This window comes from Diplodia seriata (assembly GCF_021436955.1).
Source record: "Diplodia seriata strain FDS-637 chromosome Unknown scaffold_4, whole genome shotgun sequence".
NCBI lineage: Eukaryota > Fungi > Ascomycota > Dothideomycetes > Botryosphaeriales > Botryosphaeriaceae > Diplodia > Diplodia seriata.
In genome coordinates this window covers 2,950,175-2,966,214 of record NW_027117311.1, presented here as the reverse complement: position 1 = coordinate 2,966,214, position 16,040 = coordinate 2,950,175, and the positions used below count along the sequence as shown (strand labels likewise).

The following is a 16,040-nucleotide window of genomic DNA, read 5'->3' as shown; positions in this document are numbered from 1 at the left end:
ACGAATATTACACGAGCCCGAGTAACCGCATCTGCCGAGCAGTACCAGAGCTGTCAAAGCCTCCCTCCGGCCAGTGCTGCCAGTCCCGCGTGCTCGTGCGTGTGGGACAAAGCAATATTACCGGATTCGTATGCTTATGTAACGCGAAAACAATTTTCGTACACGACCGCACCCTCGACCATTCGCGTTTCGCGTCAACCACGCCCAGGCACTCCCAGTGCTACCCTCCGTCGTATCGCACTACCTCCGACCGTCAAAGTTACGCCCGATGGGCCGGCAGCGCTGACCGCATACGCGCAACATCGCGCTCTCACGTTGGCGCGGAACACGAACAGCCCAGGCGTCACCGCATGCAAGACGCTACCACCTCACTTGAACTCACTCTGCGCGTCGAAACGCGTCCAATTGCGCCTCCGCCCGCTTCCGACATCTAAGAGCGCACCACCGCGCCGTCGCTGCCCATGGACCCCATGGAGACGCCGACCCAGAATGGCGACTCGTCGTCGTCGCAGCAACTATTCGAGGAAGCCCGACGCAGAGTCGACTCGCAGACCCCGACCCATGACAGCCCGTCGCGTCAGCTGCTCATGGAGTTCAGCCGCATGCTGATTGACTCCGACCGCAAATTTCACAACGAGCTCGATCGCGCCTCGGCCGAACAGGAGAAGAAGCATCTCGAGGCCTTGGCCGCCGCAGCAGTTGAGCATGAGCGTGTAAGACAGAGCGCCGAGCGTGTTGCCGAGAAATTTCGCCTCCAAGTAGAGCAGGAGAGGAGGAGGAGGGAGGAGTACGAACACCGAGAGTTGGACCGGATACGCCAGGAAAATACTCGCATTGAGGCTGAGAGACGGCAACGCCAACTCGACGAGGTCAAGAGGAAGGAAGAGGAGCAGCGGAGAGCGGCGGAGGAAGCGAAAGCTCTTGAGGCAGCCCAGGAGCGTCTCCGGAGGCAGAAAGCTCAGGAGGAAGCAGATGCAGCAAAGAGAAAGGCTGAACAGGTGGAGCGGGAGCGGAAAGAAAGGGAGGAGTCGGCTGCCGCTGAAGCTGCGGCGAAGGCCAAGGCACAACAAGCACCAGCTCCCGCTGTGCCGAATGGTGCAGCATCAATAACTGCAGCACCGATAACGGCAGCACCTCCAGCACCTTCATCAGCGGTTTCTAACTCACCATTGGTGTCCTCACCACAAGAACATGAGGCGGTTCACAAAGAGTACCTCAATATCCACCAACAGCTGAAGACTTTCCGGAAAAATTTCCAGAACGAAACGAAGAACAATTCTGCCCTGAAGAAAATTGCGGGTGACCTTCGTCGTCAGATACGCATGAGGATGGGACAACTCACTCTCAATCCCAAGGAAAACAGGGATGTGGTAAGCTTCGAAGGCAATCATCGTTATCGAAATCGGGATGATGACTGACTGAGCACCCTCTTTAGCTTCAACACCTTCGCGCATGCTTCACCGCAGCCGTCAATACGCCCTGCTTTACGGTTGATGTCAAGCAATTCCTCGCTTCATCCACACAAGCCGAGCTACCACCCGGCCCTTGCGACGTTCCCGCACTCCTAATCTTTCTTTTCAATCACTTTGCGAAAGCCATCGTCAACCAGCTCGTAAGCGAGGCAGGCGTCAACATCAAGGCCGCCGACCCCATCGGCATCATAGCGGTCTCAATTCTCGGCTATCCCCAGTATTGCATCAACCAAAAGGTCCCCCTCACCGACATCCTGCTAGCGAAGTACCACAAGTGCTGCGGCGTGCTGTTCGGTATGTACGGACCGGAGGGCACCGAACGAGGCCGCCAACGGCTCGGATGGAGGCGCATCGGCACTCAGTGGTGCTCGGGCCAGGACCATCTCGAGCGCATGACTGGCCTGGGCGCCGGATGGGCCAGTCTGGCACTGCGGAAGATCAAGGTCGGCAGCGCGCTCGTGCACCCGTTGCCCAACGCGCACTACTGGCGGGCCTTCTCGCGTATCGTCAACACCCCGACGCACGAGGCAACGGCCACGCATTACATGGTGCTCAAAGCCATGGTCGAGGGGGACTCGCTCGACCGCTTTGTCCAGTGCTACGGCCAGGCCGCTCTCGCCGCGCTGCGCAAGGGCCTCATCGAGTTCCCTCGAGGTCACGACTCCGTGGCTGCGAAGTCGATGTTGGGCCTGGTCGAGAATTTCCAGAAGGAGAAGAGAATCACACTATAGATTCTCATGTCACGATATCCAAGGGGAACACTCAGGAAACCCGGAATGAACTCCGAAAGTTCGAGGCTGGGAGTCTTGTATTTGGACTTTTCGGAGGAAGGCATGGTTTGGGCGTTTTTGGAGGCATTCTGCATCGTCGCGTTAGGGACAATACCAGCAGCAACCAGCGAGGGGAGGCAACAGGTCAGCTCCTTGCAAAGTCGAATGCCGCGCCACAAGAGCGGGGCTCAAAAAATACCACATTAACGGCATGGCGGACATCGGTGCCGTGTTAGAGCATGCTCGCATGTGCAATCAGCTCGTCTTGTTAGAAGTGCAAACGTAGAAGACTGACGTCTGGTCAGCATATAAATGGATCAGATCTTGATTGCTGGGAGAAGCCCTTGAAACCTTTGCTACCAAAAACACTTTTCCAATCGCTTCAGGTGTGCCTGAACATACGCCAGCCCGTGCTCAACAGGTAGGGAAAACAGAGATAGCTTGACCGCAATCCAACCGGTGACCGCGACAATGGAAAAGCAATGTATAATTACTTCCAAAGGTCGCTCACCTGCAGCGGCCTTTTCTCCTTTACCTCGACTTCCTTCCCTTCCTCTTGTCCGCCTCGTTGTTCTTGAACGGCCACCCGCTCGTCCGCTTGTCCGCGCCCGTCTTGCGGCTGATGCGGCCGTCGCTGCTGGCGAACAGGATGCACCACATACCCACGATGGCCAGTGAGGTGCTGCCAGCCACGCCGAAGGCGAATGAGGTCACGTTCGTCTCGGTCCACATCGTATACATGTAGAAGGCGGCGGCGGCGTGGTACAGCGTGGTCAGCGTAAGCGTCGGCAGCGCGTACGGCGCCTTCGGGTCGTTCGGGTCTGTTGATGTGCCGCCTGCGGCTGAGAGAAGGAAAGTGACGTCAGCATGCGCAGGATCGCGAAACAATTAGGCATCGTAACGCAAGGGACAGTAGGGCACTTACCGCCGCTCAGGCGCGAGGACAGCGGCACGGAGCCGGTGAGTAGAACGGTCAAGACTCCCAGGGTGATCAGCGAGAAGCCGAGGGAGCGCGAGAAGTAGACCTCGAGGACTGGAAACGCGGGGTTGTCAGTAAGGTTTCTCTGTGCGTGGCGCCGTGTGCATTGGAGGGGGGGTCTCACCCGTCGCCTCGCGGACCTGCGGAGAGAGCAGGGCTGCGATCATGGTGGGTGATAGGATCATTGGCGCGGCCTGAAGGGTCATCCACCCGGCTGTGCCAAACGTGTAGGCGTAGAAGACCTGGATTGTGTTCAGCATGGAGTCGACGGGTACCAAACAAAGCTCCACTTACATCCATTGTTACTTTCAGAGGTTGTTGGAGGTCAATTGGGAATATCCTGGGAAGTGATGTGGTGGTGAGAGCGGGGGGTGGGCGTGAGGGGCTTTTTGTGGTCTGAAAGAGAAGCTAAAAAGAGCAGCCGTGGTGCCTGCCCGGGAATGACGATGACGTAACGGCGGGTAATGCGGGCCGATGTGTTGCTAGGTACTCCCGCCTCGCCGCAGCCTCCCCGCGAACAACCATGTCGGGAAATCAGCTTGGGCTTGACGCGCCCACATTCCTCCACCTGACTCTTCGCCAGGAGCCGCATGGTCATGCGCCATCCATCAACAACGCATCCGCACGTGGTGTTGTCATTCACAAGACCGTTACCGTACAGTGTTTCATTTCGCTCTGCTGAGTAGTACTCTGCGCCTCTCTTTTCGATCCGTTGCTTTACTTGGGTCATCTTAATACCGTCCAGCTAGACCTGATATGCCACGGGCTTCTGTGAATCCTGGCTCTCGTCCCTTAGGTGCTTTTGAGTCTTATCTTTGGTCATAGACACTTCATCCCTGCGACAGCTTCTCCCTTGACGGCTTTCCATTGCACTGTTTTCGATATCCTCGTGCTGTCACCAACAAAGTATTCGTAGTATCGGAGAGAAAGGACATACCCCTCCAGCGCGCAGCATGCGTGCAGGTCTTATCATCACCATCGGCGGCGTTATCTCGCCTAATCATCGACTGAGCCGAAGCCGCGCTGTTCGTTACACCACTCTCGACAGCTGACTACCCGAAAGCGCAGGATGCTTTGATAAGGCAGAACTCATACGCGTATGATAGGTACGGTAAAATGCGACGCCTTGCCGTTCGATATGCCAGCTACACCCCGGCTGCGAGGATAACTGCTCGAGCCCACCCGGCACCATGAGCTCTTCCCCTCTTCCCTCCATTCTCAACGGTCGCCATGGAAAAGATGGAAAAAGCCCCAGTGCCGGTGTATACCGGCAACAAGCCCAACAAGAAGCGGAACATGGTCGTAGCTACTTCCTTGCTCACTGGAGCTCTTTTGTTCAATCTTCCTGCTCTCGCTCGTCTTTCTCAGACCATAAGTGGGGGAGTCAGTCCTCACGTCGACAAGACCAATTACGACTCCTGGTGTTCGATTCCCGACCCAGTCGTGCCAGCTGATGATGGATTGGATCACCCCTCCAAATTCCTTGGGGAGGACTATATCCTAAAGCAGGTGAAGCGCATGACTGCGGCAGTCAAGGTTCCTACTGAGAGCTTCGATGACAACGGCGATGTCGACGTGGATCCTCGCTGGGCTCCGTTTGAGGACCTCCACACGACGCTGAAGGAAATGTTTCCATTAGTGTATGTTACTGCCTTCTTGACATGCTCGTGATCGCAAAGCCTAACGTAATGCAGGCATGAGAAGATGAACCTGACCACGGTCAACACATATGGACTCATATACACGCTCCCGGGTACATCAGAGGAGCTGAAGCCAGTTCTCTTTGCTGCACACCAAGACGTTGTTCCTGCTACTTCCGTCGAGAAATGGACACATCCTCCGTTCGAGGGACACTATGATGGCAAGTGGCTGTGGGGTCGCGGGGCCGTCGACTGCAAGAACAACCTCGTCGGCCTATACTCAGTCATGGAAGATCTGCTGGCGCAGGATTTCAAGCCGAAGCGGACTATCGTCTTTGCCTTCGGTTTTGATGAGGAAACGGGCGGAAAGCGCGGCGCAAAGACGCTCGGTGCGGAGCTTGAGAAGCAGTGGGGTCAAGACAACATCGCCATGATAATCGACGAGGGCGGCATGGGCTTAGACATCCTCGGAGACTACGTCTACGCCATGCCAGGCGTCGCCGAAAAGGGCTACATTGACATCATTCTTACCATCGATGTCGATGGCGGTCACAGCTCGCGACCACCACCTCACACCGGCATTGGTATCATGTCGGAGCTTCTCATCGAGCTAGAGGCCCATCCTTACACTCCTCGCCTGGCGCATGGCAACCCCTTCCGCAACTTGCTCGAATGCCAGGCCAGATATTCCCCTGACCAAGTCGAGCCGTGGCTGGCGCACTCCCTCGCTAAGAACGAGGACGAAGGAGTGCTGGGAGCACGTCTTGCAGAGAGTCGGGAGGAGCAACGCTTCATCCTCCAGACCTCGCAGGCAGCCGACGTCATTTGGGGTGGCAAGAAGGTCAACGCTCTGCCCGAGAGCGTGCACGCTGAAGTCAACTACCGTGTCTCCGCGCACGATGCTCCGCTCGAGAACATCAAAGAGAAAGCTGTTGGCCTCTTGCGGCCCATTGCACAAAAGCACGGCCTTGCTCTCAACATTTTTGGCACTGTCGAAGAGCCGGCTACCCAATCCATCGGGAAACTGACGTTCGATTTGGACCAACCTCTTGAGCCAGCGCCCATTACTTCGACGAGCCTAGATAATCCAGTCTGGAAGCTGTTCAGCGGGACAATTCGACAGACATTTGAGAACATTCCGTCCCTCGAGGGCAAGACTGTGGTACCAGTTGGCGACATGATGATGGTAAGCTTATCTGCTTTTGAAAGGGGGAGCCTTGCGCAACGGTCAACTAACATTTGTGCTTCAGGGAAACACTGATACACAACATTATTGGAACCTCACGAAGAACATTTACCGCTACGGCCCTGGTCGCGAGGGCACCAGAATCAATGCCCATACTGTTGACGAGCGCATTGAAATGCTCTCGCATGTCGAGGCCATGGTCTTCTACTATGATCTCATCCGCAACTTTGATCAGTCCAGCGACCTATGAGCGGTGCGGGCTCCTGGTGAGGACATAGGTGCATAAGGGCTGGATTAGTATTGTGTATCGTTAGTGAAGGAGAATGAGCAAATTGCCAGGGGCGACTGCTGACGTTGACGACTTGGGCATGGAAAATTGGGAAATGGAAACTTACTATCTGCAATAGCGTAGCACATTCAAATTGCCGTTGAACTCATTACTGAAGCCAGCTCAAGACTAATCGCCCACATGTCGGGCCCTCATCATCTCATATATGCATGCACAATAATGTTGCAGTGGGTGGCTCAAAGATCTGCTCTTGATAGACATGTTCCGGGTATCGAGATAAATGGTGTTAGAGGTAGGATGGAGTCTTGGTATAACGAGAGCTAAAATCGACTTGTATGTAAAGTCTCCGCCTATGCTATGTATAGACAGCAAACACAAAGCGAGCAAAACTCGTTGAAACATACAATCTATCACAATCTGCGATAATGTTACATGAAAAAGTACCCAGTAGATATTCATAGCAGTGTTGTGATTTCCTGAGCGACCACCACACTAATTCAAGAGCACGCACATGTCTACCGTAGCAGCAACCTCTGAAAGCTAAGCATCCGAAATATCCGAGCAAGAGAGAAGCGTGGCCTACGCACCTCCCATTGCCCCTGAAAGCAGGGAACGAAGGCTCAAGCAGCTGAATTTCAACAAGTAGAGGGATTATAAATTAGAAGAGAAGCACGACAAAGCCTGGTGATGTCGACCGATCATCCACACAAGCGTCCGAGAATTTGTAGGAAATGCTCTTAGTGCAGTTAAGCGAGGCAAATCACGGTTGCAGTGCTTCGACTAAACGTCGATCTCGCGACTGTGAAGGAGCGAACTTCTTTGCTGTTGATTTCGTTGTCTCTCACAAAGTGGGGAATTTGACTGTTGATCGTCATGGTCTCATCTCACGACAGGCAGTCCCTGCATTTCGGCGGTGGTGGTCTGGTCTTCGTCTCCACACCGCGCTTACTTGCCGAGCCGAGAGTGCAAAAGAGTGGGAGGGGGCGCAAGGTGGCGCGCTCGAATCCGGGCCCCGAACGGTCGAGTTCGGAACAGGTTAACCAGAGCGGGGAACGTGGATATGAGATCTCTGCGGCTTTGATTGATGCAACATCCTGCCGAATCGTTGATTGGTCTATCTCGCATGAAGAGTACGAGCGCGGGAGATGAGAATACGATCCGTCGTTCCAACGGCCAATCACAATCGCAGCGTACCTGAACAGAGTGCCTCTCGCAGAAGAAATTGTAAGGTCGGATCATTGTTCCTTCGTGCTTGTGCTTGCTACACCTAACTACTCGCTCAACGCGCTGCCATTCTCTGCCGATATCGAGCTGGGACTCGACCGACATCACTCATCCTCGTCATCGCTTCCAAAGATGGCTTTGAATACAGCATCGCCAGCCTTCTCCGACTCCAATGCGTCGTTCCGCTCCACGTCCACCGGAGCATGCACAGGCGCCGCAGTGGGCTGCGCGTCCTCTGCACGGGCACCGTCCGACGGCGCCGAATACGGTTGTCTCAGGGCGTTCTCGCGCATCATCTCTTGTATTGCCGACTGAGACACGACCGTGAGATCCCGGTTGGGAGCCGCCGTCGACGCCGCATCCCCAGGTGCATTGTTTGGATCCGGCTGGACGTTCTCTGGCGGCTTCACGTTGAAGCGCTTGCACACAAGGCGAGTCGGGTAGAACTGTAGGATCTGCCGAGTCATCGGCCCATACATGCCTAGCTTCGCTGCCTCTTCGGCGGGGTCGGCTGGCTTTGGGGCCGGCTTGCTTAGTGGCGTGTCCGGTATGCTTTCCCCGGAACTTGATGCAGGCGGTTTCGACGCCGATGTGAAGCGCGACGCCATCATGCCACTAATTGGCCGGAAGACTCGTGCAGCATGGGCAAACTCGTGCAGCTCCCGGGCCCAATCGTCCGTGGAGACTCCTGGAGCTCGCTCTGGTAGGCTATCCCGCAGTTCTGCCCGCAGCTCTAGAAAGCCACGATACCTGGCTCTCTTCTTTTCGTCCTCGGAATACGGCATCCATCCTCCTATTCCTCGGCTCAATGCTCCCTCCGCCGTCTCTTTGTCGAGTGGCGGCACGAGGCTCCATAGTTGCTTTTGGCGATCGGCTTCAGTCTTGCGGAAGCCTTCTGGAGCTGCTTCGCCACGGGCCTCGGGTAGGTTCGTTTTGCCCGTGGACGCAGCTAATCGGTCACGCGTTGCCGGGTTTAGGTAGTCGAACACGGATTTCCCTGGCAAAGCTGTTTCTCCCAGTAAAGCTGCGCGGGCCTTTGCATCTAGGGTAGACGACTTGGCAGCATCCGCAACGGACAGATGGCCCTCTGATGGCTTGGAATCACCTTCCACTTTCTTTGAACTGGACCAGCCCTCCGGAATTGTCGGAGGGGCATATCTTGCCCCGTCAGACAACGTCAGGGCCTGTGTAGCAAGGATGAAACCCTCAAGAGGTAGTCTGCCGTCATGGCATTTACGGAAGCCCTCTGCCTTCTTGCCCATGGCTTTCTTGGAGATGAAGACTGGCTTGGCGCTGACCAGAGGATTAGCAGAACTGCTAGCTGGCTTCAGTGTGTCCTTCTTCTTTTTGAGCTTTTTGTCACCCCCAATGGTGCGGTTGTAAGATATTTTCGGTCCTATCTCATAGGGGTCTTCGTCGCCGGAGCCATCATCATTCAGAACGCCGACGCCGAAACCGCTTCGTTTGGCTGGCTTCTTGACATTGGGTTTCCGTGATGCGCCCAACGGGCCGGAGTCATGTTCACCATCGCTGTCTCCATCGCCGTTAGGGTTATTGGGCGATTTCGACTCTCCTGAAAGGCGTGCCTCCCCTTCGTATCCGAGACCCTTGTGGTCGTTTTTCCGTACGAAGGTGATCATCCGGGAGTTCTCCGGCGCAAAGAGGTGCATCTGCTGGTTGGCTTCGCCCTCATCATCTGGGTCTAGACGGGCCCTGCGTCGAATCTTTGGACCCACGCCTTGGCCAGGTTTCCAGCCCATCTTCTGCAGCAACTTTGAGCCAATTGTCTCGCCGGCAGTCTTGACCATGTCCATGAGAGCATCTCGGCGGACCATATCGTCGCCGGTCGACCCCAGTGCGGAAAAGGCGCCACTGGTCTGCAGCTTCTGCGCCTCCGCCTGGTCCGCCAGGTCTTCCTCATCCATGAAATCTTCAGCGCGCTTCTGCTGGGCATTTTGCTGGTCCTTGTGACGGTTGGACCGCGACGACACAAACGTCGAGGGGGACCATCCTTCCTTGGAGCCTACCGAGTTGAAGTACCTTAGCTAGACATACAACCATTGCTCTATCACGGTGGAATGAGGCGCGCGCCACAGAAAGCTTACCCTGCAGAGAAGCCGCCCGTGAAAGCGCCGTGGAAGCGTTTGCGACCGCGCTCGTCTGTAGCTTCCTGCTTCCAGAGCGGAACGTAGGAACCGTCGTCGCGGGTGTTTTCGTCGAGAGGCGGCAGCGGGGTGCCCACGACGGCGTAGGGCGACTCGTGCTGCTGCAGGTCGGCCTCGAAGGCGGCGCGCGAACGCTTGCTGTGCGCCATTTCCGGGCGGGAGGGCGGGCGCTGCAGGGGGATTTAGAAGCAGGCACGGGCAGGAACAGAGAGTCGGCTGAGGCGTGCGCGTCGGGTGCTTTGTGCTGACGGCCAGGCACGGCTGCGAGCTTGTCGAAGAGATGGAGCTGTTTGGGCGTGCGCCGGGCGGGCCCTCGGCGCCGATCTTGCGCGGTTCAGGCGTGGGCGACCGGTCGATGACATCGCGCTGGCCAGCTCGTTTCCGCCGCCAAGTGCCAGCGAAACAGGGACCCTGGGTGTTCGTAGGTGCAGCCTCCAGTGCAGCCCAAGTCGCTGGCCTCTCCCTCCTTTACCACCCTCCATCGCGCGTCGAGCCGCTCTGTCGCTTGCCCAACCGTCGCAGCACCCGCGCACCCCTCTGAGCAGCCTGCCAATTGCGACCGACCACCTGCGGATCAGCCACGCGCTGCCGCATGACTTCCCACGGCGCTGGGCAGCTCGGGCACTCCACAGACTACGAGTGCTAATCTCCAGCAAACAAACGCGCCCTCTGCTCCCCGCCCGGCCCTGCTGCGACGCTCGCCTCCTGCCCACCACCTCCCAATCCGTGTAGGCCGGCGCCTATACCAACACGTCCAAAGGCGCCGACCAGCCCTCGCGGCATCCACCTCTGTTGCGCTACGACGGTCGCGCGCCTAATCCATCCACCTTGCGGCACCGCTGACCGCCCGCGTCCACGCAACTCCCGCCCCAGCCGTCTGTCACCCTCCTCGGCTGTATCCGCTCCCTGCGGCCTCCGATACAATGTCTGCACCAGCCTCAGCGTCGCCCGCCGTGGTTCACAACCCAGCGGGCGGCCGTCCGCCGCATCGCGCCCAGTCCACTGCCGTCCGCTCGACCGCCCAAGCCCCACCAGCCTCCCCTCACCGCTCGCTCTCGCAGTCCCAGGGCCACAGCCGCTCCAGCTCCAGCCAGCAGGCCCATCTTCAGTCGGTAGCGAAGCGAGACCACGAGGCTTCGAATGTTGCCCGCCCGGCCTCCTCTCGCCGAAGCGAGTCTCGGGACCGGGCGTCCCAAACCGGTCAGCGCAGCTCCTCGCGCACTCGTCACGCCCGCTACACCTCTGACGCGTCGGCCACCGGCGCTGCCACCAATGGCGCTGCTGCCGAGGCCAGCCACCGACCGGCGCCGGCTGCGAATAATACCTCTGGCAGGAGAAGAACTACAATCTCTGCTCAGACGGGGACATGGGCGCTTGGGAAGACTGTCGGCGCCGGTAGCATGGGCAAGGTTAAGCTAGCTAGAAACACTGAGACGGGCGAGCAGGTAAGACGACAACGCTTATTTTGGGTGGTGGCCACCAATCTGACCCCGCGTCTCAGGTTGCCGTCAAGATAGTGCCCAGACAGTCAACCGACGAGCACCGCAATCAAGCTGATCGTGAGAGAGCGGACCACTCCAAGGAAGTACGCACCGCCAGAGAAGCGGCTATCATGACCCTCGTCAACCATCCCTACATCTGTGGGATGCGCGACGTGGTCAGGACTCACTACCACTGGTACATGCTCTGCGAATATGTCAATGGCGGCCAGATGCTGGATTACATCATCTCTCACGGGCGCCTGAAGGAGAAGCAAGCGCGCAAATTCGCCCGCCAAATCGCTAGCGCGCTCGACTACTGCCACCGCAACAGCATCGTCCACAGAGATCTTAAGATCGAGAACATCCTCATCAGCAAGACTGGCGATATTAAGATCATTGACTTCGGCTTGAGCAACCTCTTCTCTCCGCGCAGTCAGCTCAAGACTTTTTGCGGCAGTCTCTACTTCGCGGCTCCAGAGCTGTTGCAGGCGAAGCAATACACTGGACCTGAGGTTGACGTCTGGAGTTTTGGTATAGTCCTCTACGTTTTGGTTTGTGGAAAAGTGCCGTTCGATGATCAGAGCATGCCACAGCTGCATGCAAAGATCAAGAAGGGCCATGTGGAGTATCCGCCATGGCTCACTGCTGGTTCGTCCCGTTCCCTCTGCTTACACCGAATCCAGATACTAACGTTATGTGTAGAGTGTAAAAACCTAATTTCCCGCATGCTCGTCACCGACCCCAAGCAGCGCGCCACTCTCGGCGAGATTGTGACCCATCCCTGGATCACTAAGGGCTTCAATTCACCTCCGGAGAACTTCCTGCCCCCCAGAGAGCCGCTTCAGCTTCCTCTTGACCCCGAGGTCATCGAGAAGATGACCGGGTTTGATTTCGGCACACCGGAGTATATTACCTCGCAGCTCACCAACATCATCCAGTCAGAGGAATACCAGAACGCCTGCCGTCTGGCTGCGCAGCGGTCACAGGATAAGACGCCGGAGACCGAACGGAAACGTGGGGTATTCGACTTCTACAAGCGGCGCAATTCCATGAGCCGGGATACCTTGACCAACCCATCCTCCGAAGCATTGACAGTGGGTACGGATCCTGTCAACGCCTTCAGCCCCCTGATTTCCGTGTATTTCCTTGTGAAAGAGAAGCACGAGAGGGAGCGGAAAGAGGAAAACCCCGGAGGTCTCAGCATGCCTAAAGTCCCAGGAGAGAAGCCATTCAAGATGCCCGAGCTGGCTGCTCCGGAAGCAGCTTACACCAATGCAAGCTCGTACGAGTACGCTGGGGAGAAACCGACTGGCGGGCGCTCCAGGCCTAGGGCGAGGACGCATGGAGAAGATGAGGTAACTGAAGGGCTGCAAAAGGTCAACCTTCAAGTGCCTTCTCCATCATCCGGCGCCGCCTCCCCCAGTATGCTTTCGCCCCCTCACGAGCCTGCACCAGTCAAAAAGGAAAGCACTGCTGCAGGCATTCTCCGTCGGTTCAGCACAAGAAGACGCCATGACCATGACCGTGACAAGTCGAACCCGCCTCCGATACCCCCTGCTATCAACGAACCATCGGGCTCCACTGGCAGCTCCATGCTGAGAAGCTTCAGTGTGCGCAGAGCAAGGGACAGGAGTGCTGATGCTCCGCAAGCAACCCGAAAGCCTGAAGCTACGCCGGAGCAACCTGAATTGCTGGCCCCGCCAGCCTCAGGCGTAACCCAGGCGTCGAAGCTGAAGGGACTCGGAAGGTCAGCAAGTGTCAACTCAGCAGAGTTCCGCAGGCGGATGTTGAACAGACGCGCCGCTGCATCTGAAGGGAACCAGGATCCGCCGCCAACGAGTGGATCAGACAAGTCTAGCGTGAGCGGACAGAGAGCCCATGCAGTGCCAGACACAGCCTCCGAAGAAGTTGCACTGGGCGGCCAGTCTCACCCGACTTCCCGTGCCAAGTCGCTTGGTCATGCACGCAGGGAGAGCATCCAGGCCCGCCGTGCCCGTCGCGAACAGACTAGAGAAGGCAATGTGCCCGAGGAAACAGAGCGCGAAGTAGCCGAAGCCGCCAATGATTCTTCCGGAGAGAACCGAAGCCCGGAAACAATCAAACCAGTGTACTTGAAGGGCTTGTTCAGTGTCTCGACGACGAGCAGCAAGCCGCTCCAGTTTATCAGGGCTGATATCATCCGCGTGCTGAAGCAGCTCGGAGTGCAGTACTGGGAGAGCCGCAGCGGCTTCAGTTGCAAGCATAGCCCGAGCATCGACGTTGACAACGCAGAGACCAACGCTGCTCCCACGAGCCCCAACCAGGCATCAAACAGCGCGCTCGGGCACAGGCGGAAGATCAGCTTCGGATTGAGGGGTTCTGAGCAACGCGAGCGCGACGAATTCCATGAAGCTCATAGGTCGCCGACGACGCCGAAGTCGGGGCGACTGCCACGCAGGCCCGACCACAGTTACACCAGTGCGGAGGACTCAGAAGAGAGCGACGTGGCAGAGCATGAGAGCATGCCCCGCGCACGCGCAGCTGGCGAGACGACAACTCACGTGCAAAACGACATGGGTGGAAGCATGGCACTGAAATTCGAGATTTCGATTGTCAAGGTGCCGCTGCTGTCGCTTCATGGCATCCAGTTCAAGAAGGTTGACGGCGGCACGTGGCAGTACAAGAGTCTGGCGCAGAAGATTCTCAACGAGCTGAAGCTCTGAGCAGCACACTCGCGGCTCTGGGAGGATGGTTCCTTTTTGTGCGGTTGGATCAGACCAAGCAAGGCAATCTCTCTCCGATTTCCCTTTTCCCCTTCTCGAGTCTTCGGCAGTCCTATATAAAGTTGGCTGTGCGCAGAGGTTTAATGGCGGGGACGTCTGTACTCTCGTTCCCACGGTTGCGGGTTTTGTTATACTTCTTTTGGTATGGATTAAAACGAGACTGGTCTGGTTGCAGCGGAGTTTTTTCTTTTCCTTTGTTGCACACGGCGAAAACTGATAACGAGAAGGGTCATTGTGCTGGAGTTCTCTTCGAGTAAATGTGCGTCTAGAGCCAATTAATGCCCCGTCGGTCGTAGAGGTAGACAAACGCGCTCGATGCATGCAGGGGTCCGTGAAGCACGTGCTGCCTTTTCTGCAGTGGGTGCGCGGTGGAAGGTCTGGTCTAGGCTCCGCACAGACCCCGAGTGATGCCTGAGGCGTTGAGGCCACGCGCGCTGATGCCATGGCGGGCGCGAGGCTTGGCGGCCCGCGGCAACTTCAGTAGGTGCGCATCGTCCGCAGCGGCACTGGGCCCCATCTCTCACCGACCGACGACGCACAGCGCCTCGCTGCACACACCCCGCCTCGCCTCGACACCCACCCGCCCTCCTTCGCACCCCCACTGAGCACAACATGCTGGGCCAACACGTCTTCTCGCACCAGTACCAGCATCCGCCGGCCGACTGGCCGCAGTCCCACCATCAGACCCATACCCACCATGCCGCGCAGCAGCACGCCCAGGCGCAAGCCGCCGCCGCCGCCGCTGCCGCCGCTCAGCAGCAGCACTACAATCGCATCGCCGCGAGCACCAACGCCTCGGCCGCCGGCATGGGCGGCATTGCCCAGCAGCAGCACGACCAGACGCTCGCCGTCGACCAGGGCATGACCGAAGAGAACCGCCGGGTGCTGGAGTGGATCGCCCAGCTCATGAACCCCCAGACGCGCGAGACCGCCTTGCTGGAGCTGAGCAAGAAGCGCGAGCAGGTCCCTGAGCTCGCAATGATCCTGTGGCACTCGTTTGGTACGTGGCGCGCGGATGCGCAGCTCCTCACCCGCCCGTCGACAAGGCTAACGCCGGTGCTCAGGCGTCATGACATCCTTACTCCAGGAGATCATCTCCGTCTATCCTTTGCTCAACCCCTCGCAGCTCACTGCTGCCGCCTCCAACCGCGTCTGCAACGCTCTCGCCCTGCTGCAGTGCGTCGCTTCCCACACCGAGACCCGTGGACTCTTCCTGAGCGGTAAGCAGCCATTGGTGCTTTTGCGTCGATGCAATTGACTGATTCATTTGCAGCGCACATCCCGTTGTTCCTATACCCATTCTTGAACACCACCTCCAAATCGCGCCCGTTTGAGTACCTCCGTCTCACTTCCTTGGGCGTCATCGGCGCACTCGTCAAGAACGACTCCTCCGATGTCATCAACTTCCTCCTGACCACCGAGATCATTCCCCTCTGCCTTCGCATAATGGAGACGGGCTCGGAGCTGAGCAAGACGGTCGCCATCTTCATTGTCCAGAAAATCCTCCTTGACGACCTTGGCCTGGCCTACATCTGCCAGACGTACGAGCGTTTCTACGCCGTTGGCACCGTCCTCTCCAACATGGTCAACCAGCTTGTGGAACAGCAGACGGTTCGATTGCTCAAGCATGTCGTGCGCTGCTTCTTGAGGTATGTCTCATGTACAGGTAGAGAGTATGCCCGCTGACCTGAGCCCGAAGGTTGAGCGACAATGCCCGTGCTCGTGAGGCCCTTCGCCAATGCCTTCCGGAACCTCTACGTGATGCCACTTTCTCCTCGGTCCTCCGCGACGACGCCGCAACGAAGCGATGCCTTGCGCAACTGCTCATCAACCTCTCGGACAATGTGGTGGACGCGTCGAACAACCAGGGCCTACTCCACTAGGTCTAATCACTCTCACCTGCGACTCATGATCCTTCTTGACTTGTTGTCGCGGGCAAGGTTGATTATTCACGAGTCCACTAGGAGAGTTACATAATTCTTCACGGAGCATGAGGCCTATTGGACGATTGTATAGCGACGATGGACGACCTACACGACGGGAACTGAAAATTTAGAGTCAAAAACATGAAA

At 57.4% G+C, this 16,040-nt stretch overlaps 6 protein-coding genes across 6 annotated transcripts; 4 read left to right on the top strand and 2 right to left on the bottom strand.

Moving 5' to 3' along the window:
- Positions 1-461: 461 nt before the first annotated feature.
- SLS55_004779 (uncharacterized protein) lies at positions 462-2,203 on the top strand (the record flags this gene model as incomplete). The annotated part of the gene is made up of 2 exons (XM_066776231.1): positions 462-1,370; positions 1,436-2,203. 2 exons carry the CDS (start codon positions 462-464, stop codon positions 2,201-2,203), a joined length of 1,677 nt encoding a protein of 558 aa, XP_066634112.1.
- Positions 2,204-2,773: 570 nt separating this feature from the next.
- On the bottom strand, positions 2,774-3,481 carry SLS55_004778 (uncharacterized protein; the record flags this gene model as incomplete). Its single annotated transcript, XM_066776230.1, has 3 exons — positions 2,774-3,078; positions 3,168-3,275; positions 3,346-3,481. The coding sequence occupies 3 exons, from the start codon at positions 3,479-3,481 to the stop codon at positions 2,774-2,776; spliced, it is 549 nt and encodes a 182-aa protein (XP_066634111.1).
- Positions 3,482-4,451: 970 nt separating this feature from the next.
- On the top strand, positions 4,452-6,297 carry SLS55_004777 (uncharacterized protein; the record flags this gene model as incomplete). The annotated part of the gene is made up of 3 exons (XM_066776229.1): positions 4,452-4,861; positions 4,916-6,047; positions 6,112-6,297. 3 exons carry the CDS (start codon positions 4,452-4,454, stop codon positions 6,295-6,297), a joined length of 1,728 nt encoding a protein of 575 aa, XP_066634110.1.
- A 1,367-nt stretch (positions 6,298-7,664) lies between these two features.
- On the bottom strand, positions 7,665-9,874 carry SLS55_004776 (uncharacterized protein; the record flags this gene model as incomplete). The annotated part of the gene is made up of 2 exons (XM_066776228.1): positions 7,665-9,600; positions 9,666-9,874. 2 exons carry the CDS (start codon positions 9,872-9,874, stop codon positions 7,665-7,667), a joined length of 2,145 nt encoding a protein of 714 aa, XP_066634109.1.
- A 1,251-nt stretch (positions 9,875-11,125) lies between these two features.
- Positions 11,126-13,908, top strand: KIN2 (Serine/threonine-protein kinase; the record flags this gene model as incomplete). Its single annotated transcript, XM_066776227.1, has 3 exons — positions 11,126-11,170; positions 11,227-11,854; positions 11,909-13,908. 3 exons carry the CDS (start codon positions 11,126-11,128, stop codon positions 13,906-13,908), a joined length of 2,673 nt encoding a protein of 890 aa, XP_066634108.1.
- Positions 13,909-14,580: 672 nt separating this feature from the next.
- rcd1 (RNA-binding protein, CCR4-NOT complex subunit Rcd1) lies at positions 14,581-15,851 on the top strand (the record flags this gene model as incomplete). Its single annotated transcript, XM_066776226.1, has 4 exons — positions 14,581-14,968; positions 15,033-15,188; positions 15,242-15,617; positions 15,668-15,851. 4 exons carry the CDS (start codon positions 14,581-14,583, stop codon positions 15,849-15,851), a joined length of 1,104 nt encoding a protein of 367 aa, XP_066634107.1.
- Between the last annotated feature and the right edge of the window lie 189 nt (positions 15,852-16,040).